Consider the following 26,262-nt stretch of genomic DNA (forward strand, 5'->3'; position numbering starts at 1 on the left):
GCAGCTCTCCCTCCTTACAATCCACAGGTGAAACTTCAAGTTGCAGTGGTCGAGTTGAGAGCTTGGGACTCGGGGCTGTGGGCTGGAGAGCTAGAGCTAGGGAGCGATGGAGTTCAGACAAGTCCTCCACAGGGAAGGCCACGCAGTCTGAGATGACTGGAGGTGCTGCCGTGGTCCCCGATGACTTTCAGTGTGGCTCCAGGCACACTGTGAAGCCTGGTGACAAGTCCCACGTTAAGATATCCCTATGCATTCTTCTCTGTTTAACTGGTTGCTCATGGTTCTGTGCTGGAAAATCTAAATAATACAGTGCCTGTGTCTGAGAGGGTCTCTGCAGGGCTGAAGGGGTTCACAGCAAGACAGAAAGTAAGTGAGGAGAAAGGGGCCAGACTCACTCGTTTTTAACATCTTGCTCTGGTCTAACTCACGCCTGTGCGCCCTCTTCTGAAGGTGGTGCCCCATGACCCTGTCACCTCTCAATACTGTCACCCTGGGACCAAGCTTCCAGTGCAAGAACCTTGGACAGACCACATCCAAATACCAGCACAGCCTATAACTGCTCTTAGATGCCACCCAATGTTGTTATAGCCTGGCTTTTGATTTTGAAATGCGCAACTAAAACTCTATGAAGTATGGCAACAGGTTAAAGATGGGCCCAGCTGGGCAGGAAGACTTTAACTTCAGGTATTCATAAAACTGCAACTACTCCTATAATCAAGAATCAATGTGGGCCAGGGATTTAGCTCAGTGGTTCCGGCGCCTGCCTCGCAAGCGCAAGGTCCCAAGTTCGATCCCCGGTACCAAAAAAAAAAAAAAAAAAAAGAATCAATGTATCCCTTGCCTCAGATGAGCACACAATTCATCAGGCCTGTCACTTTGACAAGCCTGTCTCTTTGATGTCTCTACCACCAGGGGTCACTGCCCCTCACACCAGAGTCAATGACCTTGCGGGCTGATTCAATTGAGCCCAGTGATGGGCTCCATACCTAGAAAGGCAATCATCCAGCAGGCAGGGCCAGGCGGAATCCATCTCCTCTTGGACCCCTCCCTCTTCCCTGGGTCTTTCACACCCCTCCCCCACTGCCCTCCTCCCAGGAAATTCTAACACCTGCTCCGTACTGGGTCCTATACCGTGGCCCTTTGGAGGGCCAGGAACTGCTGCAGTGGCCCAGATGTTTCTTCCTCACCAAGAACCAATCCTTCCTCACTGGCTCACTTCAGAGCATCACCCCCAAGGCAAGAATGAATGAGTTATAAACAAAACAAGATTTCCTTACACAGACTGGCTGTTGGTTACTCTGGGGTCCTCTTTTTCAAGCTATCAGGGAAAGCAAGAGATCACCAAGCGCCAGCCCTTGTTTTTTACTGGGAAAACCCATAATGATAACAATAATAATAAAATCTCAAGAGACTCCATGGATTGCCCAAGGAAATGCAGCCACTTCATTACACAACTGGGCCTAAACTTGACTGAAAATAAATGCTTCCTCTCCTGCATGAGGTGGCCCTCACCTTCCCTACTTCTGATCCCTGCAGACTTGCTGGCCAGGCTGCTACAGCAGGGGAGCACGTGGACTTGGGAAAATGCATTGCAGGTGGAGAACGGGGAGGACAGAGTGGTTGGGGCAGTCAGTGCAGGTGGGGAGGGAAGGGGATAAACTGGCCAGAAGACCACACAGCAAGTTATTGTGAACCTGAATTGAGTGCAGGCCTTGCACCGCCGGCCATGACAGGTGGGAGCCGGGGTGGACACAGTCTCCTAAGGAGGCTGCAGAATCTGCGAACAGTGCCAGGAGGCTTATTAATCACAGTGAGGCTGCAGGGTGATGATCTACTTCAAAACACTCATGGGCTATGATCAGGTGCTTGCAAAAGTACCTGTGCTTGGTCCTGGCCAGTAAGTAAGCACAAGACAATAACGATAGGCACAAACAGGAAAGATGTGACTGGTATCCTAATAAAATTTTTTTTTTTTGGTACTGCAGATCAAACTTGGGTCCTTGCACTCGTGCAGCAGGCGGCGAAACCACTGAGCTAAATCCCCGTGCCCTAAAAAACTTTAAAAGCAAACATAAACTGATCATTTTGGGCAAGGTGCTGTTCTCATCACATTTCATATACTGAAGCACTGAATCCTCCCAACACTCCATAAAGCAACTACAAACATGTAGGTAATTACTGAGGTCCCCCAAAATCCTGCAAAGCAACTACTCCATGCAGCCCTAATGGTGGGCACTGGAAGAGTAGCTGTGAAAGTGTAGAAGGTATGTATTTATCTAGGGGATACCTGCGATAGAAGATGAGGTTTGGATTGCATCTTGAAGCCCTAACAAGATGAGTAAGATGCAGAAAGGGTGACACCCTATGGCTTATACAAAGCGAGGAACCCATTGGCAGGGGTGCAGCCGACTACACCAGAAGGCCTCATTGGACCTGCTCTGGTAAACCCAATGCTTATGGTGTTGGGTCTTGAGCTGCTGTTTCCATGCTACAAGAGCAAGCGGAGTCCTTATAACCAACCCATGATCTGGAGCCTTGCTCCTCAGAGAAGTCTGTGAACCAGAGTCATGCTGTCACTTGGTGGAAATGTAGTCTCAAGTCCCATTCCAGACCTGGCGAACCTGGATCTGTCTTTTAAAAAGGTCTCTGGGAAGTGTTCTGCACAGAAGGGGGTCCAGGAGAAACTGTGTTTGTCCTATGTGCAGGTGGGAAAGCAGTGAAAGACAGAGGTCAAAAAACCCATGCTACACCAGGGTCCCTCTCGTCACAGAGGTTTGAGGAGGAGAGAGGAGCTCATGTCATACTGCTGGCAAAAGATGACCTAGACTTTGGGTATTGCTGATCTTTTACCCCTACTTTGCTAGCTAGTGTCTCCAACTGCTTCTAAGAAGTACAATGTGATTTATAATTTACTAGGAAATAGAAAAATACATGGGAACAGGACTATCAGTAATCATATGCTTCCATGCATAAAAAAAGTATCATCATCTAAGTCATGCCTTTAGGAGCCAATACATAAATTAAGATATTAACTGGATAAGGAAGAATTTTAAAGATAAACCAAGGATCTATTCAACAGCTACCTATTATGCAGTCTGCTAACACATCAGTTCAGAGGATATTTAAAAGTATGATGTCCTACTGCTAGGACTCCCCCTGTCCTGCAATGTATGATTCTGCTTGATATTCGGTTTTTCTAAATTTTGGATGAATAAGCAATTTAAAGCTGCAAAGACACAAAGCGGCATTTTGGACTACCATGCCAACACCATTCCCTCTTCCAGCTTGGCTCACGGCTTCCAAGTAATTGTTTAACATTCTGTCTCCTTAAAAATCTGGAAAAGTTTGACAGGGTTATTTGTGGGATTCAGTATGCTTTAAAGTAATGACGGCAATACAGATAAAAATAGACGGGTGAAGAGGGGACATTCCCTTTCTTAGATTTAATAATTTACATTCATTGCACTGGCAGAAACAATGCAAAAGAAAAAAAACCTGTATATTAGCTTTGACAAATGCAGCATAATTAAATGAATAAATCTCAAGAAAAAAAGGAAAAGCCACCAAAAATGTGGTGAGAAGAATCTCTTATTAAAAGTCCGTAAATTTGGTGCAATGGTTAATGGCCCTCTACTTTATAACAGTAACTAACATTTACCAAGTGCTTACTATGGGTTCCCATTGTACTAAATACCATGACTTAGACAGTCTCATCCATCCTCAAAACATCTTTTTTTTTTTTTTTTTGTACCAGGGATCGAACTAGGGACCTTGTGCTTGTGAGGCAGGCAGCAGAACCACCGAGCTAAATCCCCGGCCCAAAACATCTTGACATTAGCTCCATTTTACAAATGAAACTAAGGCCTAGAGAGGTTAAGCAACTTGACCAAGGTCACTCAGCCAGGTAAGAGGTGGAGGTGAGACTGAGATTTGAACCGGTGCCTGGGTTCTTAAAACACGTGTGAAGGTTCCCCTCTAACAGATACTTCTCTCCAGTCTCCTGCCTCCATGTTAATCTCCAAACAATTTAAATGTAGTAGACTCATTGTTACTAATATCAGAGACAAATCACCTCTGATCTAGACTTTCAAAGTATTAGTGGAAAGGGCACAAGGTATCATTTTGCAGACAGTGGTCAAAATGTGCCCTGCAATATAAACACCAAAGAAGATGCAATTGAATTAAGACACTGGCTTATCTTTTGGTAGGATAAAAAACAAATTAAATCCAGGACAATTCTGAAATGCTGTTAATAATAAATACAGAAAGGGTCTTTTAATAAGGATGTGTTACCTTGTAGCCAACATGTCTGCCAGATGCTGTGGAGAATGCACTCATGTTCCCGGGTTATAGTGCTCCCGAGTCGGCTGTGCACGCTTATTTAAGTAATTGCCTGATCATAAATGAACAGGGGTATTAAAGTAAAGTTGGCACAAGGGATAGCATCCACATGGCACATTCTTTGTTTCCGGAGCTTTATTCTATCAATACTCTTGGAAAAAAGAGAAGTCACTAAATAAATAATGGGAGCCCACAAGACAGTGAGGAGGCCTTTTAAATTTCCCAAACTGTCAAGTATCTTATATAAAGTTCTCTTTCGACTTGGAGCTCATCGGATTCCATTTTAAATATTAATTTTCTCAGAGCACAAGCTCATCCCCTTCAAAGGCTAACAGCTTCTGAGCAGAATACTGGGGAAGCTCATTACATCGTTTTAAATATTAATTCTGCTAAGGAGCAAGCTCGTCCCCTTCAAATGCTAACAGTCTCAAAATAAGGTCCAGGCTATTTACCTGTAAGATGATCACAAGATGAAAATAGGGCAGGGAGAAGAAAACCCGAGCGGGGCGGAGAGGCGACAGAAATGACCCAGAGCGAGGGTCGCTGAACTCGAGCCACCTCGTGCGCCGCTTGGGTTCCGCGATTTAACTTTGCCCGTCAGGAGCAGACACGCCCTGTTGGAGGCTTTTCCACCGCCGATAAGGAGCCGGCGTGCAGCATGGAGCTCGGGCGGCAAGCGGGACGCCGGTCCCTGGTGCCCATGACGCGCTCCGCGGGGCCGCTGACACCTGGCTCGGATCCCGGCCCGGCGGCGAGGACAAAAGGGCCGCCCCTTGGTGCGGCCGGACGCCGGGCGCCCGCAGGACGCAGCCGCAGGAGCGGACGGGCGCGGCTGCGCGGGGTCCCGGCGGGGATGCGCGGCGCGCGGCGGGCGGCGGGCGCGCACTCACCTTCCTCCTCGAACTCCAGCTTCTCCAGCATGCCGGCTTCCGCGGGTCCGGGGGCCGCCGCCAGCGCCGCCTGAGGGGGAGGAGGAGGACAGCGATCAGCATGGGCCGCGGCGCTCGTCCCCGGCCGGCGGGCTCGCGGCCGGCCCGGCGCTCCAGCCTCGCTCCGCCGCGCCGGGGGCGGGGCCTACGGGGCTGGGGCGGAGCCCGCGGGAGGGGTGGGGCAAAGCCCGCGAGCGGGAAGCGGGGCGGATCCGGGGCGGGGCCTCTGAGTAGCCGGGGCGTGAGGGGCGGGGCTGCGGGCGGCGAGGCCGCAGGTGGCTGTGGCGAGTGGCACGCTCCGCTCCCCTGCGCCTTTGGTACGGCCCGCCGGGAGGCAGCGTGGGAAGGGGAGCCCGAGCCCAGCCACACGTGAGCTGCGGCGAGGAAGCTTCTTCACCGCATCCTCGGCCCCGGCCTGCCGCACATCCCCACTCGCCGTCCCCGCGCCCCCTGCTGGCCCGACCTGAGCAGGTGCAGTTGGGGGCGGAGTCTAGGCTGCCGCACCCCCGGGGGGCTTGGGCCCGCGCCAGTCAGTCTTTCTTTGCTCTTGCGTTCGTCTGTTAGGTTGCCTAGGTGGCTGGCGGTCCCGGTCCTTACAAGGAAGCCGGGCCCGATCACGTGCAGGGTGCGGAGGCACTCAGCTGCCAGCCGACTCTCCCCGCAGGGAAGCCTCAGTTTGCTTCCTCTATTCTTTGCCCATCCTCTCCTCCAATAGGCAGCTCCTGCCAAAAGCTCACGCAATCTAAATCTGGCCTGGCCTCTCTGCCACCCTGGCCCTGGGTATCTGAGTCTGTCCTGGCGCCAAGTCCAGCTGGCAGGCGGCGAGGCTGGCAGAGCCTGCAGCAAGCTGGTGTCTGCCGTCCCCGCCCGGCCTGGCCCTGACGATCCAGGGCCGGGACTCGAGCTACGGTAGCTGATCCGGGCTTCAGAGCCCCCCACCCACTGCCTTCCTCCGTCGGGGGGGGGGGCGGGGGACAGTCCTGTCATTCCTGCGGGAAGTGCTGATACATCTTCCGACCCTTCGGCTGCTTTGTCACCTCCTCTTAGCGATTGCTAGGCCTTAAATCAACCCTCCCGCCAAGGGACGAGACCTGGGGGAGGGGAAAAAGACAAAACGATTTTTTTTTTTGAGATGGTCTCGCAATGTAGTTCAGGCTGGTCTTGAACTCACTAGCCCAGGCTGGCCTCAAATTCACAGCGATCCTCCTGCCTCAGCCTCCCAAGTGCTAGGACTACAGGCATATGCCACCATGTCTGGAAAAATGAATTTTTAAAGATGTTTTGTGGTTAAAAAACCTACATCTTACAAGGTTGGATACTATCCCTCTAAGCTTGCGAACAAGGCAAAGATGTCGTTTCTCCAATCTAGGTCAGAAGGTTTTAGCCACTGCAATAAGGCAAGAAAAGGGAATAAAAGGCAGATTGGAAAGGAAGAAGTAAAATGATGCAAACGACCTTGTTAACTACAAAAACAAAACAAAATTCCTAGAACTACTGAGTTTGGCCAGGTCATCGGATACAAGATCAGCACACAAAAGTCAATTGCATTTCTGTATAATGATATAAACATGTGGAAGTTGATACAAAAACAATATGGTTTACAATCTCTGCAAAGAAAGTTAATACTTATGTATAAACAAATCACATACAGGGTCCGTATATTGAAAATCACAAAATATAGATGAAATGTAAAAGGAGAAGTTTCTCATTTTCATGAATTGGAAGACCCAAGAAAATAGTATGTCAGTTACCCCCCAAAGTCATCCTTTGGCTTAATACAATTTCTATTCTGCAGAAGGGTTTTTTGTTTGTAGAATATCTAAAATAATCTTGAGAAATAATAATGAAATGGAGAAGTCTCACTACTCACTTTAAAGCCTACCACATAGCTGTAGTAATCAAGACTGTGTGATATTGGCAGAGCAATAGATATAATGATTAATAGAGACCCCAGAAAAAAAGACCCATACAAATATGCCAAATCAGTTTTTGGCAAAGGTTTTATACAAAAGTGTTGGAGTTTGGGCCCAAAGGCAAAAAAAAAAAAAGTATACCTAACGTAAGCATTACACCTTAGGATTCGTCAGAGTTAGATTTGACATCAGAAACATTCTCGATAAAAGAAAAAAATGTGGTAAATTGGATCTTATTAAAATTGGGAACTTTTGTTCCTTGAAAGACCCTGTAAAAGGAAAAGAAAATACTTGGAAACTACAGAGCTAACAAATGACTAGTTTCTAGCCTACATGAAGAACTTTCAAAACCCAGAAAACAATCCAGTTGAGATGTGGGCAAAAGACACAAAGGGATGATTCACTAAGAATGATACACAGATGGCAGATAAACACATGAAAAGACATCATCCACCATTGGGGAAATACAAATTAAAACCTCAATGAGCTATCACTACACACCTATTAGGCTAGGATATGACACACTTTTTTTTTTGTACCAGGGATCAAACTCAGGACCTTGGGCTTGGGAGGCAGGCGGTGGAACCACTGAGCTAAATCCCCAGCCCAGGCTAGGATAAAAATGGCAATAGCACCAAGAAGCCGGTGAGGATGCAGAGAAAGAGTCACTTCTACACTGCTGGTGGGGAAAAAAAAATGTAAGCAGTGCTCTGCAAAACAACTTGACAGCTTCTTCTGAAATTAAATATGCAATGACCAAGCAGCAACTCAGTTACGCCCTTGGGCATTTATCTCAGGGAAATGAAAACTTCTATTTACCCAGGACAGTTCACAGCGGTGTCACTGGTAATATCCCCAACGGGAAATGATGGATGTCACCAGCGGTGAGGAGTTAAATGACAGTGATCCAGTGATCACTTGGAAAGCTACTCAGCAATAAAAAAGAATGAACTATTGATGCAGATACAAACTTGGATAAATCCCCAGGAAATTATGCTGCGTCTAAACAGCCAGTCTCCACTGATCACATTGTATGATTCACTCATGTTACACCCTGAAATGACAAACTTAGAGAAATGGAGAATAAATGAGTGGCTGCTGGGGGTCAGGGGTCAGAGGTGGACAGCAGGGCTTATGGCTGTAAAAGGACAACACAAGGGGACTTTGTGCTCAGGGAATTGTTCTGCCTCTTGACTGGAGGATGTCCGTGTCCAGCTTTGACACCATACAGTTTTCTCCATGAAGCAAGTCAGGTTGACATTGTGGAGGAAATGGCAATTTGGGTTTTTAAAAAAAAAGTATTGGAAAAAAACATTGGAGCTGGGTGTGGTGGTCAGGTCTGTAATCCCAGCACTCAGGAGGCTGAGGCAGGAGGATTACTGTGAGTTTGAACTATATAGCAAGATCCTGTCCCCCAAAAATGAAAAAAAAGCAACTCACCCATTTAAAGTCTCCAATTCAATGATACTCAGTATATTCAGAGTTGTGTAACTATTTGAGTTTACAATATTTGATCATCCCAAAGCCAAACTTTGTAGCCATTATCAGTCATTCCCCATTACCTGCTCAGCCCCACACCCATCCTTAGGCCACCGCTCATCTACTTGCTGTTTCTGTTGATTTCCCTATTCTGGAAATTTCACACACACGGAATCATACAATATATGGTCTTTTGTGACTGGCTTTAAAATTTTTGTTTTGTTTTGTTTTTGAGACAGTGTCTTGTCATGTAGTTCAGGCTGGCCTTGAACTCACTATGTGTTCTAGATTGGTCTTGAACTCATGGAGACCTTCCTGCCTTAGCTTCCTGGGGGAAATCTTTTTGAGGTTCACTCTTATTGTAACCTGTCAATAACTTTCATTTCTTTTTACTGCTGAGTAATATTACATTGTATGTACCACATTTTGTTTATTCACACATCTGTTGAAGGGCTTTAGGTGGTTTCTGTTTTCAGGCCATTATAAATAATGTTGCTATGAATTATAGTGGTAAACCTGTGTTTAACATTTTGAGGATCTGCCAAACTGTTTCCCATAGGGGCTGTACCATTTCACATTTTCATCAGTAACATACGACAGATCCAGTGTCTCCTGTGGTGTATAGTTTTGCACCATGTTACCACTGCAGAGAACAAGGTAAAGGGTATACAAGATCCCTCTGTAATATATCGTCAACTGTACGTAAATTTACATTGATCTTCAAGTTAAAAAAGGTTTTTTAATGGTGTAGTGGAAGTGTCAATCATCTTCAGTTTAAAAAGTCTACACTTTTGTTTCTTGCAGTAATTATCATTATTATTATTATTATTACTTCGTGGTTTTTTTGAGCCAAGGTCTGTCTGGTCCTGGCTGGCCTCAAACTCACAGTGATCCTCCTGCCTCAGTCTCCTAAGTGCTGGGACTACAGGCATGCACTACCACATCTGGCTTCTTGCAGTCATTTTAGTATAATGAAAAAATGAATCTCTATTGGTGTTTGCAGATTAGGAGCTCCATCAATTTCACCTGTAACCCTGATGGCTGTTTTTGAGGGACACAAAGGACAGTTAATCAGAGGCCGTGGGCCCTGCATAAATGGTCCTTACCTACAAAGGTCCACAGCCACCACTGTGGATGTTGGTAGAGAATAGAAATTGAAACAGAATGTTGCCAGGTGTGTTGATGCATACCTATAATCCCAGCACTCAGGAGGCTGAGGCAAGTGGATCACCACAAATTCGAGGCCATCCTGGGCTACAGAGTGAGTTCAAGGCCAGTCTGAACTACATGGCGAGACCCTGTCTCAAAAAACTAACTCCCCCCACCCCCCAAAAAAAGGAAAAAAGGAAAAAGAAACAAAATGTCTTGTGCTGCTTTACTTGATAATGGGTGTACACGAGAAGCCCAAAATAAAAGTGTGATACGCTGGTGAAGTTGGATTTATTTCGACAGGTTTTACTCACCAAAACATCTTACATTTTCTTCCTTAAAAAGAAATAGTCACACAATTTTAGGAAAAGATAGAGGCAATAGTTTTCCATAGCACAGTCAGTGGATTTTGGGGAATTGAGGGCTTCGGAAGCTTTGTAGGCACACATGTGAATGATCACAGGGCCAGAGGGAGAGCAGTGGTTGGTAAATGATTTAAGATCGGTGGTCATCAGCTGTCCTTTTATGGTGATGTTTTGTTAAGGTCTCAAGGGACTTATGCCAGGCTTAATTTTAGCCATTTCAGGCAGGCAGGGGAAGCCGGGAGAGGGGAAGGGCTGAGCCACGTCCTTCGTCCACAGAGAGAGCTCATGTTCATGACACCGTCATGTCTCTCCATCAGCAGCAGGCTCGCCTAATGTGGAATAAACAGACTAAACTGCTACCACCCATCCTCCTGACAGATAACCTCTGCCCATCTCCCGTGGAGAACTAGATGGCCTTGCTGTGGCAGAGGCACGGGGTCTCCTACCTGGACCTGTCTGTGTCACCTCAGTGGACATTTCTGCCTACACTCCACTGCCTCTGCAGCCAGGCTGGGGCTCCCAGACTCTCCTGTGGTGGGAGGAACAGAATGCCCTCATCAGGCTTTATTGAAAGGATGCTTGTTGCCAGGTGTGGTGGCATCCTGTGTGGCTGAGCCAGGAGGATCGCTGTGCGTTTGAGCCCAGCCTGGTTTATGTAGTGAGTTTAAGGCTATCCTGAACTACACAGCGAGACAAAAACAGAGAGAACTTCAGAGAGAGAGACAGAAAGACAAAGAGAGGGAGAGAGAGAGGATGCCTGCAAAAGATGGAGCATCCCGAGTGTGATATTTTGGTTGGTAAAAAATGCTTAATTATTTAGGTTTTCCTTACATAATAGTGTCTGGGTGCAGTAAAATTCTGAATGACTTTCGGAAGGGAACACTTTAGCCTGAACATTTAATCATAAAATGACTGCCAAAAAACACTCCTTAATGCACCCAGGCCGGATGTGAGTCGCTCAGCCTTAGGAAAGAACCCTTACTGCAAGAAATAAATCAATGTGGAGCTTGGACAAGGAGCTCCTGAATAACGCAGCACACAGACGTGTAGCTTCTGCGTGGGCCCTGCTGTCTGCCTTGAGCTCCCCCCTGCTGGCAGGGTGTCCCCCCGGGGTCCGGTGTGACAGAGGGAAAGTGCTCAGTGCTGGGTGAGCACAGAGCATGCCTGGCTCACTCCCTCCACTGTGACAGTGACCAGGACAGTCTCTGGGCACCACACCACCCTCAGCGCCACCCCTGAACTTCCCGAGCTCTATTCTGCCTCCTGCCTCCTCATCTCCGCTGCAGTTTCCCGGGGACAGTTCTCACTCCGTCCATCTACAGCTGTCCGTGTGTCCTCTCATCCTGTCACGGTGGTGTCTACCAAGGCAGCTCATCCCTGGCCCACGACCGCTCCAGGTCCACGCCTGACGAGCAGGACAGCATGCACAGGTGCAGCCTTGCCCTTTGCCGAGCGCTGTTTACCACCCTAAAACTAGAGCGACGTTTTGCTCTTGCACTGACACGCGACCAGCGGCTCTCAGGAACCTCCAGAATGTCTCTGTGGACTCCTCAGCAGGCCCTGATTACTTCGTGAGGCATGATCAAAAACTACGGTGAGAATTAACATTTAGAGAAATGATTGTGGTAATTCACACACTGCCATGAAACTCCTCAAAATTCTCCTTCTTGCTTCGAATGCACTGATCCCATCATCCTTGCCACGTTCTGCAGCAGTCCTGGAAGTCCTCTTCTGTGATATTTTTATCACGAAAGTTGGGCTGTCGTGGCTGCTTTGATGTCCTGAATCAATTCAAAATGTTTCCCTTCCATGGTTGTTTTGACTTTGGGGAAGAGCCAGAAGTCCCACGGTGCCAGATCCAGTGGATAAGGTGGATGAAGGCACTGCATCATGTTTTTTTTGACAGATATTGTCAAAATGTTTTGAATCAATTCAGGACATTGAGGCAGCCACAGAAAGACACTCAGGAAAGAGGACTCCAGAGCTGCCTCAGAAAGTGGCAAGAATGATGGGATCAGTGTGTTCAAAGCAAGGGGGAGGATTTTGAGAGGGATTTGAGGCAATGGGTCTTTTACTATAATAAAGTTTTATTTAGACACTTGCCATATATTTTGACCACACTGGGTACTGCAGCACCTTCTCCTGCTCATCCTATGGCAACCCCCTCCCCCTGCATTACTCATGAAATGTACTGCAATAGCTGACTCCCCATCCCTGGGCTGGTTCCTATTCATTCCTTTAGGGTTTTTAGCTCAGTCTTCACCAGGAAGTCTTTTCTGATTTGTCCTCTTTCCTCCCTTCCTCCCCTTCCCACAACTTGTGTGGTCAATGGCTTTTCTTAACCCACCTATGTCTACCACACTGGGTTGGGATTTATTACTTTTTTGTTTCCTCTAAATCCCATCAGCTCTTTGAAGGAGAATGGGCCTTTCATCATCTTTGTGTGGCTGGAGTCTGGCGCACAGTAGGCATTGAGAGATCATTTGAATGAACTGTTCATTATTAGTGAGTCAATGAGCTCGGTGAGTAAACAGTGGATTTTTAATACCCTAAATGGGCTCAGAGGTTACTTCATCCAATTTACTGACGTGTCCCTTGCACTCGTTTCCTGTTTAGAAATGATCATAGCCACTTTCCTGTGAGCATTGGGATTGACATTTTGTCTGGAGAAATAGTGACGGCAAACATTTCCCTTGTATAGCTGCTGGTCAAGGCCGAGGAGCCCATGATAGCCCTTCCCGTCCCGGGTGGCCCTGGCAGAAGCTTTGCCACCTTTTGCCACCGCCCTACAATTTAGCTTCTGTTACGTGAAAATAATTGGCTTTTAAAGTGGTGCTGAAATTTGATAAAAACTGCCAAACCTAACATCCCCAACACCATAACTATTGCCTCTTCTGATTTTAATTGCTATAGTTGGGGAAAAGGTTTCATTCCTTTTAGTATTTTCCCAGATAATGACTTCAGATGCTATAAAATCAGGTTAAGTCCTCCTTAAATTTCTTTATAGGTTCCTTTAAAGAGCATTTATTTTGCTGTCTTTTCAGAAAGAGTACCAACCAATTTCCACAGTTCAAGTCACCTGAAAACCTAAGGAAGTATTATTAAATAATGGCCAAAGAAACCTAATGATTAAGCTAAAAAGTTCTTTTTCTGTCTGGATTCCCTTTGTTGAATTATCTTCTAAAATCCAAAAAGGTAAGACACTGTTTAAAAAAAAAAAAAAAAAAAAAAAGAAGACACTGTTAGAATTTTGAAGACAAGCCATTCATTCAGTTACATATTTATTTAATAGTTGCTATGTGCTGGGAACCATGGTAGTTAGTTTACCAAAGAATCTGTCGGGTCAACATGCACTGGCATGATTAGGAACTGGCACAGAAGATACCAAGCAGGAATCCTACACCCACACAGGATCAACACGACTAACTCTCGATTCTTCAAACCCTGCATTCCAGGAACTCATTAGTCAGCGTCTGAAACAGCTATGCCCCCAGTCTCTCACAAGCAAATCCAAATTTGTTTCTATGATTTGATGATTAAAGCATCTTACTGTTTAGGAATATTGTGTTTAGCATGACTTAGTGAGAGTGAAATACTTACATCCTATTCAGTTGATCACTCTTAGCATTCATTGTATCTTAATACTTAGCAAGTGAGGAAGTCAGAATTGCTCAAGTTCAACTAACTTTTCAAACTCTTAGTGAGCCTAGGTCCCTATTTTGAAATGAGTTGTATTTATGTTGTGGAGCAGTGCACAGATTAATATAACTTCACAAGAACCACTTTCTCTACTGGCTCTACTCTCTCTACCTACTACCAGCCTATTCCTTAACCCTGCCCAGAATTATTAGTATAGCAGCTTTTTCTGATTCCTTTCATTTACAGAAGTTGTGGTCATAGATTGATGAACAGTTCACAAAAATGTTTGAGGCAGAACGCTTCGATTTTTGTTCTGTGCTCTACCTAAAATGAGTAAAAGGAAGCACATGATTTAGGCTAGAAAGAGAGAGATTTGCTCACACCTCTACGGCTTCTTCTACACTCTGGGGACAGCTGTGATCTTTATCATCTGCTGTGTGACACAGCTAATTAGTGTGCTTAGGTGAATTTGGGACAGTGCCAAATAAATGCAGAAGTTGGATCTACATCCCTCAAAATGGACATTTTAGCTGGGTGTGGTGGCCATATCTGTAATCCCAGCACTCAGGAGGCCAAGGCAGGAGGATCACCTACAGTTCAAGGCCAGCCTGGGCTACATAAGGAGACCCTGTCTCAAAAAATAAAAACAAAAAAGGACATCTTAGGAACAAGGTTTAGTGTCTCTTTCTCTTGTGAAGTTTACCTAAAGCAACCCATATCCATTTTAAGGATGTGGTAACATATCACCACCAAAAACAAGATACAGAACATTCTAAGCATCCCAAAAGTATACTCATATCCCCTCTGTTTCACGCTTTCTTTTACCCCAGGTCCCAGGAAATCATTGGTCTACTTTTGCTCAATGTCATTATGAATATTTTCTAGAATTCATACACATAGAATCACACAGCATAGAAGTCTTTTACACCGGGACTGTTTCACGCAGTGAAATGATCTGGAGCTTCATCCATCCCATTGAGTATTTGGGTGACCTGCTCACAGACAGCACAGCAAAGGTGGCAAATATGAACAGCACTTCCACCACAGGTCCCTGTGTGCTCAGGGTGGTGGCATCGGTGTCCCATCCCTCTCCCCCAGACTCTTGCTGGCTCTCACTTGGGAAGTGGTGGGCATGTTGGAGAAGCCATGTGACAGCAATTGAGGTTCTAAATTCGGCCACCTATCACAGGAGCTTGGAGACAGATCCTGCCCCCGTGGGTCCTTCAGATGAGACCTGGGCCTAGCTGACTTCACGGGGGCCAGCTTGGCAAGGGACCCTGAGGCAGAGGACTCAGCTGAGCTATACCTGGAATGTGGTCCACAGAAACAGGGAGGCAATAAATATGTGACTGAGGAGGCTACTAAGTTTGAGTTTTAAAAAGTATACTCAGAGGCGGTACCAATTCTTGGGGTTTTTTTGTTTTTGTTTTTGTTTTTCTGGTACTGGGGATTGAACTCAGGACCTTTCGCTTGTGAGGCAGGAGGCAGAACCACTGAGCTAAACCCTGGCACCTTGGGCTTATTTTTGAATAGCCACCCTGACCCTTTTGGAGATGGGGTTTCTGCTACGTTGCTGAGGCTGGCCTTGAATTTGAGATCCTCCTGCTTCAGTCTCCCAAGTGGCTGGGATTGTAGGTACATGCAAAGATACCCAGCTTAAATGGGCCGTTTTAAAAAACAATCCATCTTAGGCAAAAATTTGATGAAATCAGACTTTAATGTTCTAGATATTTTTTTTCCTGAAACACAAACATGTAGCCATAGCAACATTCCTCTTCATCCCACCTGAAATCATCTTGCATATTGTGGGGTCCTCACCCCTAGCTTTGGGAAAAGTGATTTGAGAAGATAAGAGTGCGCAGAAAAAGCCAGACCCTAGGAGCTGGGGCACACACACGAAAAGAGGGGACGCTGTTTCCCTGAGGAGACAGTCCTCCTGCTGAAGCAGGAAGAGAAAGGAAAAGGATGTAGGAATACACCTTGATTTAGCGAGAAGTGGCCACTGACAGCACAACACAGGCCCATTCACTACTTCAACTACAGGGCTTCGAGAAAAAGAGGTTGCAACCAGTGTTGTTAAGCTGCGACTTGTTCATGGACCATGGAGGCCATTTATTGGGCCAACTCCTATAAAAACAGTCACTTATTTACTTTAAAATAAAATAGGATAGGAAAAAAAATAAAATAGGGTAGAAATAGCAAGTTGCATTGCAGGTGGTTGAGGGCAAAGATCGTTTCAAGAAAATTCTCTCAGTCAGGTGTGATGGTGCACGCCTGTAATACCAGCCCTAGGGAGGCTGAGGCAGGAGGATTGCCTCGAGTTCCAGGCCAGCCTGGGGTCCATAGTGAGTTCAGGACCACCTGAACTGCAAATTGATATCCTGTCTCAAAACAAAACAAAAACAAGGAACATTACTGAAACCTACATGGCACAGTAGGTGTGTTGCAATTTTGGTTTTAAAAGCAGAACAATTATCTAGAGTTGAAGAAGGACTTTATTTCAAGTATCAGTGGTGTGAAGGGACAGATGCCTGGGCATCATCATTTTCCTCCTAGGCTTTTACTATGCTGTCTGATAGGGGACAGAGACAGTACACTGGGATAGAAAAAGGAAGGAGGAGGAGGAACGAGAGGAAGGGATGGAGGGGGGTCAAGGAAGCTCAGCTTGCATTGTTATTGAACTCACCCTTGAAAATGAAATTTTCCCACGTTGAACCTGGGAAGTACTGCCCAAACTACAGGTACTACTCAGGAAATACGTGAGCAGAATTACATTACCTTTCTACTTGTTTGTTGTTCTGTAGGCATTCTGGGTTTTTTTGGTACTGGGGATTGAACTCCGGGTCCTTGTGCTTGTGCAGCAGGCAGCGAAACCACTGAGCTAAATCTCCAGCCCCCCCTCCTTTTTTTTTTGATTTGTTGTTGTTGTTGTTTTTTGAAAATCTACATAGCAGCATTTATTTATTTATTTATGTTTTGGTACCGGGGATCGAACTCCAGACCTTGAGCTTTCAAGGCAGGCGGCAGAACCACTGAGCTAAATCCCTGGCCCTTATAGGCATTCTTCAGAAAACAACAGCAATCGTTTTAGACCCTTTTTTTTTGGTATGGATTGAACTTCAGGGTCTTTTCACTAAGCCACATACTCAGGCTTTTGTATTTTTTCGAGATAGGTTCTTGCTAAATTGCCCAGGCTGGGCTCCAATTTGCAATCCTCCCACCTCAGCCTCCCAAGTGCTGGGATTATGGGCATGCACCACCATGCATAGTTGATGGTGTGCCTTTTAAACCCTGGAATTTTTTACCAGTGATTAAACTATCATGACTGGAAATGCAATCGATTTTTTTTTTTTTTTGGAACCAGGGATCGAATTTAGGACCTTGTGTTTATGAGGCAGGCACAGTTCCACTGAGCTAATTCCCCAGCCCATTTTATTTTTTTAAAGACTGAAATCTTAGTAGGACAGCACAGTGCTTTATTGTGATAAGGTTTAAAAACTTAGAAGCACATCATTGTTTACCAGGGCCACAAAGAAATATAAATGTTATCTGATGACCCAAGAAAACCTGGAATAGCTAAAAAATTTTTAAAAGATCTTAATGGAAAATATGCTTCATGGCAATGAGAAAAGCTACCATTTATTTCATACACAAGTGCTGGAATCCTAATGATATATTTAGCTAAGCAAATATTTTTGAAGGATTGACTCCATTAATTAGGGTATAGGGGAAGGGCTGCCAATGTCCTGGGTGGTATGAATAAATAAAGTCAAAATTGTTGCTGTTGTTTCCTGAGTTAGGAATAGAGACTGACTTGATTGCATGGGGATAGGGAGTTTGAGTCAATAACATCCCAGAATTCAAACGAGCCAAGATAATAGCTCAAAAGGGTATTCATCAATTGTTCCTGATTTGAATTAAGATTTTAAAGAGTACAGTAAGTCCCCAACTTACAAATGAGCTCCGTCCTTGGAGAATACTTCTAAGTTGGATTCGTCTGTAAGCCAACGAAGTGAGTCTTCCACCTGTGAAAGTTGGCAACTTGAATGTTCATAAATTGGGGACTTGGTGTATTCTCAAAGTCAATCAGTGACCAGGGGATATATAAAATGAAGGACGTAAATAGTGACTGGGGAAATGAGGCATATTTTGGGGGACAGGTCCTGCTATGTTCTTCAGGTTGGCCTTGAACTCATGGTGATCCTTCTGCCTCAGCCTCCTGAGTGCTGGGATTACAGGCACGTGCCACCATGCCTGCATTTTGACCTCCTGCCTCTCCTCGCTCTGAATCCCAGTGCGTCTTAGCCAGCACCTGCAGACCTGATCAGTCCCTGCGCCTCAGGCTGACCCACCGTGTGCCTGGCTCAGGATGGCGGTCAGTAAATGCTGCTCTTTGATAAAGTGAAAAGAACTCAGATTTCCAAAGTCCCTCTCAGAGCTGAGTCATGCTTCTACCACTTCCTACTCATCACATCCAAGCAGATTTTATCTTTCTAAACCTTGGTGTTCACCCAACAACAGGGAGATAGTAATACCTCCTGGGCAGGGCTGGCCAGAGGATGGATGAAATAGTACAGGCCTGGCCCCAGCTGGCATCCACGAGTGGGCGTGGGTCCAAGTCCCTGCTTTCACAATCCAGAACCAGGCGGAGGAGGCTAACTGTTGCCGGCTGGAATGGGAAGTCTTTTGCTTTAAGAAACCAAACATGCTAAAAAAAAAAAAGAAAGAAAAGAAAAAGAAAAGAAACCAAATGTGCTGAATGTCTCTATTGATTTATAAAGAGAAAAGAAGGAAAAAATATTACATTCCAAGAACGGTGGAGAAACTTAGGACACAGATTCCAGAGAAACAGTCAAGATCTGTTCTCCCCCTCTCCAACCCTGTCCATGACTATTTTAAGACTGCAAATGACACTTTCATACATTATTTGCCACCAAATGTGCCTGGTGGCATTGAGTGCAGGATGGGATGAGGACACATGCAGACATGACACAGTATAAAATAGGACTGTTCTCGGCACATTCTTGAGGACCTCAGCATCCAGAACCACACCCACCACGCTGTCCAGCAGCCGTTTCCAGTACAGATGACTGAGGGCCCAGACTATATCACTTAATGCTGCCTTGTGCATTAAAGAAAAGCTGGAAATGAGGCACAGAAGCTCCTAATTAGGCTGAGGACAGTCTGCATCAGTTGGGAATTTCAGGCATAAGACTGGAGGGGAAGAGAAGGGAGTAGACTGGTGCCTCCAGAATTCCTAGTACCGTATTGAGCTGCTGTGCCCTTCTTCACTAGTGATGGGATTGGTGACTGAGCAATCAGCCAGATTTTATTTCCATCCACACTAACTTGTTGCAACACTGTTTGAATGGAAATAAAATTTGACTTTTTTTTCTACTTACTAAAAAAATGTACTTATAAATGCAATACCATCTTCCCCCATTTGGTTCTGGGTGGTTTATTTAAGAAGCAGTCTCTTTAACTACTTCTGTTTTGCATAGACCTTTTATTACTTGTGTTTGGATTTTTTTTCCCCATGCAATATATGCCTATTCTACTGCTGCTTCTGTTTGCTGCCTCTGTTTTTCAGAAAAATAAAAAATGGATTTTGCTTTGTTCAGGGGAGACTGTCTTGGACCCTTCCTTCTTGAACTCACTGTGTAGCCCAGGCGGGCCTTGAGCTCATGGTGATCCTCCTGCCTCAGCCTCCCAAGTGCTGGGATCACAGGTGTGCACCACCCCATGCGGCCAGAACAAATTCTGAATGAACAAGCACATATTTTCCACTAGCAGTGTTTCAACATACCAGACATAAGAAAGTTATTTCCACAATTCATTCCTATGTTCTGGAAAAGAAGGAGCCATATTGATAGTATATCTCAAGGCCAGTATCATTAAATATGGGTGTTGCGATGGTTTGAATCTGGTGGGTCCCCTCTGACCCTCCAGCTTTTTGTGAGGTATTAAAACTTAATGGCAGAGACTTAATCTCACTGTACTTAGAGGCGGTGCCTTGGGGGGTGACTTACAGTTAGACAAGGCCATAGGATGGTACCCCATGTGTGAATCACGGTGGCTTTATAAGAAGAGAGCAGAGCACGAACACATGCACACATGCACACACGGAAGCATGTTCACATGCACACTCTGTTTCAGTAAGGCCATTACCAGAGGCAACCCTTTCACCTTGGACCAGAACGATGAATCAAAAGCTCTTTGGTTAAAACTTACCCCCTCTGTGGGACTGTGTTTATAGCAACGGAAAGTGGACTAACAGAGGGTGTAGACACTCCAGTTGGTATCCAGATACCTGAGCCAACTTTTAATTGCTAGACGAGACACAATCAAGTGAGAGGCCAGATTCCAGGCCAGGAATGAAGACAGCTCGGAGAAGGAAAACGCTTTACCTGTTCTGTCTGCTTCTCAAAACTGACAGCTGATGTTCCTCAGACAAAGGACTAATATCTGGAATAGATAAAGAACTCAAAAAAATCAGAGCCCCCAAATTTAAATCCAAACAGGGACATCTGAAATGAATAGACACTTCTCAGATAAAAAAGTAGAAATGGCAACTAAATATATTTAAAAATGTTCAACATCACTGGTCATTCGAGAGATGCAAATTAAAACACTGAGATTCCATCTTGGTCCAGAAAGAATGGTGCTATCAAGACATCAACCAATAACCAATGCTGGCGGGGATGTGAGGAAAAAGGAACCCTGCTCCGCTGTTGGTGGGAGTGTAGACTGTGCAACCACTGTGGAAATCAGTGTGGAGATTTCTCAAGAAACTAAAACTATTTGACCCAGCTATTCCTCTTCTTCACATCATCCTGAAAGAATTAAAAGCATCATACCACAGTGACAGATGCACAGCTATGCTTATAGTGGCACAGTTTGTAATGGCTAAATCTTGGAAACAGCCCAAATGCCCATTAACTGATGAATGGATAAAGAAGATGCGATTTTAAAACATATATATATACGTATATATATATGTGTGTATATATATATACACACACACACAATGGAGTAAGACTCTGCCATAAGGATGAGGTTCAGACATTTCTAGCTAAATGGATGCACCTTGAGAACATACTCTTAAGTGAAATAAATTGGACACACATGTTTAAATACCACATTGTTTCTCTATTGTGAGAAATCGAAAGTGGAACTAAGGACCAAAATGTATAATAGATATTGGAAAATGGGAAGAAAATGTTCAAATAGGAAGGGGAACAAGGGAGGGGGGAGTGGGAAAGGAAAGAAGGGACAAGGAAAAAAGAATAGGAGGAAAAAACAGAAACAAAACTTTTGTAAGAAGGGAAGAGAGGTTGAAGGGAGGGGGGTAAGTGGGAAAAAAAGAAGCAAGATATATCACATACAGGTACAAATTCCCTATGATGAATGTTATCATTATGTATATCTAAAATGGTGCAATAAAGGTTTTGCTTAAAAAGACAAAACAAAAAAAACCAGCTGAGCCCTGGGCCAGCAACAGGCCCAGCACTTTCCTGGCCTCCCGGGTGCCCAAGGGCCAGATTCTCAGTTTCTTAAGAGTCTGGTTGCTCTTAAGTAACTCTATTGGAAATGCACTATTTTTTATCCAAATAACAATATAGTCTCAATGTGATGGCTTTGCTATGTTACAAAAGTTCTCCAAGCTATTCAAAACATTTGTTGTTTACTGCACCAGACTCAGTAACTGGCTTAATTATTTGAATAGTATAAAATATTAGTCAATACTGGTTGTTTACTAAATCTTGTAAAAATGAGGCTTTAAACAAAAACATTCTCACAACAACCCTGTAAATTGAAGACAGGTGCCTGATTAAAATATTAAGTGAAAAGCTAAGCTGCAGAACGTCTCCAGGAGGGTCTCCGTTTGTTGTCTCTGTTTCTGTGTGTAAAGGCTAGTTGTGCACGCCTGTAATCTCAGCACTTGGGAGGCTGAGGCAGGAGAATTGCAGTGAATTTGAGGCCAGCCTGGGCTTCACAGGAAACCTTGTCTCAAAAAACTGGGGGTGGGGTGGGATGGTGGGACATGAACAAAAAGGGCTGGGGTGGGATGGTGGGACATGAACAACAAGGGCTGGGCAAAAGCATAACAGTGTGCCCACTGTCCAGAAATGCTGGAGTGGCAGGGAGTTTTAATTTTCTTCTTTATTTTTGTTTTATAATCAGAGAAAAATTGGAGTTTTAAAAAATTGTAGTGAAATACATGTAGCATAAAATGTACCTTCTCAGACACTTTTAAGTATACAGCTGGACAATTATACCCTTGGGCAACTGATCTCCAGGACTTTTTCATCTTAGAGAAATGTCATCATCAGAAGAGCAAACCAAAACCCTGGTCCAGATGTTTCTAATTTTAAAAATTAAATACACAGAAAGGAAATGGAATGGCTTAATCAGACCCAACCATGATAACTGAACAGCCATTTACCAATTTGTGAAAGAACTAATAAAAGCAATGGGCTTTTAATGTGCTTTTGATACACCGTGTGAAGAGAAAATCCTTGGCAGAGATGGAGAAATCATATTGGAGACTCCTTTGTGTGGTTCCTCACAGAGCATTTTATTGAGTCATCAGCTTCCATTTCTATTTTTCTGGCTAAAATCAACCTCTCCTGTAATCATGCCCAAAATGGGCAGCTGTCATCTGGAACCCAGGTCTCAAGATGCCAGGGATGCAGGGTTGGTTCTCTAAGCCAAGCCTCCAAAGGAGTGGAAAAACTGTGTGACCACACCAACCTCCTGGAGCAAGTGCGAAAGATGCTAGTGGTCACTCATTAACAGGACCTGCGCTGCTTCCCAGGGAGGTAGCAGAGGGGGCCTGCTCCAAACTCTTCTCCACCCCAGCAGCTAATTTCTGCAGAGTCCTTAAGGGAGCAGCATTCATGCTGGTGTTGGTCAGTGTCACAGCCATAGCCAAAGTTAATGCTTTTCTAAGTGCTAGGAGTTAGGGGCTGATCCTGCTTTGGAACTGAAGGAATTCTCATCTAAATGCAAATCAAGGCTAGGATGCATGAGTAGCTACAGCAATTTTTCCACCATTTAATATTCAGCCCCCCAAATGCGTTTGCACACACTGTATTGCTGAAGAAATAGCTCTTATTGGAATTTAACTGTGTTTTTCTTCCCCGCAGTTACATAGGTGAACAGTATTCTGAGTCTTTATTTCTTTGACTTAATGCATGGTAAGTAAAATGGACAGAGAGAATGCTTTTCCTAACCTCTGCTTCTCCACTCCCAACTTACATAGCCAGGTCCCTGTTACCTGTATTTGATGTCCAAAAGGCATCTTTAAAAAAATGTCCCAAATGGAACTTGCTTTCCATCCCAGATCTCCTTCTCTTCCTGTATTTTCCTGGCTAATCTGATGACACTGTCACTTACCCTTTCATGCCTAGGAAACTAGACTCCCCAGAGCCCTCCTCCCATGTGCCACATCCCTGGGGGGGCCTGAGTGCAGCCTCCTTTATGTCATCCACACTTTTATAATTAATCCCTTCCTCTAGGTCTCCATTCCTATGGCCTTAATTTCAGCCTTTGCCAACTCACCCTGGCCTGCAGCAGGATTTTCTCGCTGGTTTCTTGCTCAGCCCTTCCCCTCTCAGCTCTAGTCGCTAGGCTGTTACTAGAGGACTCCATCTATTAGATGCAGTTGGACCAACTCACTTGTGTCTGTCAGCTTTCCATTTCTATCACAAAATACTTGAGATACTCAATGACTAAAGTGAAAAGGTTTATTTTGGCTCAGGGTTTTGGGGGTCCCAGTGCATGATTGGTTGGGCCCATTGCTCTAAGGCTGTGGGAGCAAAAAGGAAGAGGAAATGGTTTCGGTGGGCTCTTTCCATCAAGGGCTTACCTTAAATAGCCTGAAGACCCTCCCCTGGGCTCCACCTCAAAGAGGTTCCACCCCCTCCCAATAGCGCCACCCTGAGGTCAAGCCTTTCACACACGGCCTTGGAGGGACATTCCACACCCATACTACAGCACTTCCTGGAAAACCACCTGGAGTAGATAATAAGATCATGGCGCTCATCTATGCCACCTCCTGCAGCTTTGGTGTCCTTCCTCATGCTGGGGATGAAGGGAAGGACAAGTCCCTCCCATCCCTGTCAGCCTTATGTTACCCTCATAGTCCTCCACCTGGTCCTAAAGCAGCAAGGTCACTGCATAGCCCTCCCAGCGGAGGAGAGTTGCAATCTTCAGGTCCTAACTCCTCGCCCTCCCACTGGTTTGCCAACCCGATGGCCATCTGGTTGCTGGTGGCCTCAGTGGCGATGTCACTGCACTCTCCTGTGGATCCTGCTCCATGTCATCAGTGAAACAAAGCCCTCCTGCTTGGCTCTTGCCTTTTTGGGGACAAGGCTCACTCTCCGCTCCCACTGGACATTGTGACAATGAACCAGACAGCAGTGACAAGGGACTTTGGTATGAGATGGGATTGGCAAACTCCTTCTAAAGAAAGGCCAGCAGGAAACCTCTAGATTTTGTGTTCTGTGCGGTGTCACAGCCACTCAGCCTGGCCATTCTGGCATGAGAGCAGCCAGGAGAGAAGAAGCACCAATGAGCTCGGCCATGTGCCAGTCAAACCTTAATTATAAAACGAGGCGATAAGCCCCACAGGGCTTAAGGGGCCATGTCCTGAGTTAGGCTTGCAAGCCAAGAGGCAGAGGCAGCATGGGATGGAGAGGCTGAGAGTGTAGGACTTTTCTAGCGGTAGCATCAAGCCATGCCAAGAATGTGGAATCTGTACTTCAGAGGCTGAGGCAGGAGGATCATCTTGTGTTCAGGGCTAGCCTGGGCTATACAGTGAGCTCAAGGCCAACCTGAACTGCATAGCAGACCCTGTCTCAAAACAAACACACACAAACACCAAAACAAAAAGAATGTGGATTCTGGAGCCTGGCTGGCCCAGTTCCAACCTTGGCTTTAATTTGCTAGTGTTATGGTTTATATCTAGATGTCCCCCAGGCAGGGCTTTTGGGAGGTGACTGGATTAAGGGGACTCATTGATGACTTCCTGTGGGGAGATGAGGTCTGGTGGGAAAAGGTGTCACTGGGGGTGTGGCCTGAAGGATGCCTCTCCCTCCCTGGCTCCTCCCTTCACCCTCTGCTTCCTGTCTACCACGCTGTGAGCAGCTCTCCTCTGCCAGGCTCCTCTGCCAGGCCCCTCTGCCAGGCCCCTCTGCCGTGCTGTCCTGTCTTGGAGCTGGCTGACTATGGACTGAGATGTGAGCCAAAAAACACCTTTCCTAAGAAGAGCAGGACAACCCCAAAGCTCATACAAGGGAGGAAATTATAAAGATCAGAGGAGAAATCAACGCAATGGAGACTAAGAGAACGATACAAAAAAAATCAATGAAGCCAAGAGTTGGTTCTTCGAAAGATTCAACAAAATTAGCTAACCTTATCAGAAAAAGGAAAGAAAAGGCCCAAATCCATGCAATTAGGAATGAAAAGGGTGAAATTACAACAGACCCAGCAGAAATCCAGAGGATCATCAATACCTACTTCCAGAACCTATACGCCAATAAGATGGACAACACAGAAGAAATGGACAGATTCCTAGATACATATGAATTACCAAAGTTGAACGAAGAAGACCTAAAAATTCTGAATAACCCAATATCAACCAATGAAATTGAAAATGTAATTAAAAACTTATCAACTAAGAAAAGCCCGGGCCCTGATGGCTTCACTGCTGAATTCTACAAGACATTTAGAGAGGAACTGCTGCCACTACTGTTTAAACTCGTCAATGAAATTGAAAGGGAAGCAATACTCCCAAATTCATTCCTGGAAGCAAGCATTACCTTGATCCCCAAAGCAGAGAAAGACCCAACCGAAAAGGAGAACTATAGGCCAATCTCACTAATGAACATAGATGCAAAAATCCTTAATAAGATAATGGCAAACAATGCAGAAGATCATCAAGAAGATCATACACCCTGATCAAGTGGGATTCATCCCAGGGATGCAGGGATGGTTCAATATACACAAATCAATCAATGTAATACACTATACCAATACAGCCAAGGACAAAAACCATATGATTATCTCCATAGATGCAGAAAAAGCATTTGACAAAATCCAACATGCATTTATGAGAAAAACCCTACAAAAAATTGGAATAGATGGTCTCTACCTCAAACCGATAGAAGCCATCTATGAAAAACCAACAGCCAATATCATACTAAATGGTCAAAAACTGAAATCCTTCACACTCAAATCAGGAACAAGACAAGGATGTCCACTATCACCACTCTTGTTCAATACAGTTCTGGAAACATTAGCCAAGGCAATTAGACAAGAGAAAGAAATAAAAGGAATAAAGATAGGTAAGGAAGAAGTCAAATTGTCATTATTTGCAGATGACATGATACTCTAGATAGAACACCCCAAGAACTCCACCAAAAGTCTTCTAGACTTAATAAC

General features: G+C 45.2%; 1 protein-coding gene across 7 annotated transcripts in view; it reads right to left on the reverse strand.

The window, feature by feature from the left end:
* Prkag2 (protein kinase AMP-activated non-catalytic subunit gamma 2) overlaps positions 1–26,262 on the reverse strand; it is a 238,918-nt gene that overhangs the window by 59,130 nt on the left and 153,526 nt on the right. For all 7 annotated transcript variants that reach the window (XM_004860360.4, XM_004860359.4, XM_087207710.1 and 4 more), the window contains one exon: positions 5,232–5,301. In XM_004860360.4, coding sequence (XP_004860417.1) covers positions 5,232–5,301 — 70 coding nt within the window. The remainder of the gene's footprint in view (positions 1–5,231; positions 5,302–26,262) is intronic.

This window comes from Heterocephalus glaber, unplaced genomic scaffold, assembly GCF_053883595.1.
Source record: "Heterocephalus glaber isolate CG9 unplaced genomic scaffold, H.glaber_assembly_v1.0 deba00000818, whole genome shotgun sequence".
Taxonomy (NCBI): Eukaryota; Metazoa; Chordata; class Mammalia; order Rodentia; family Bathyergidae; genus Heterocephalus; species Heterocephalus glaber.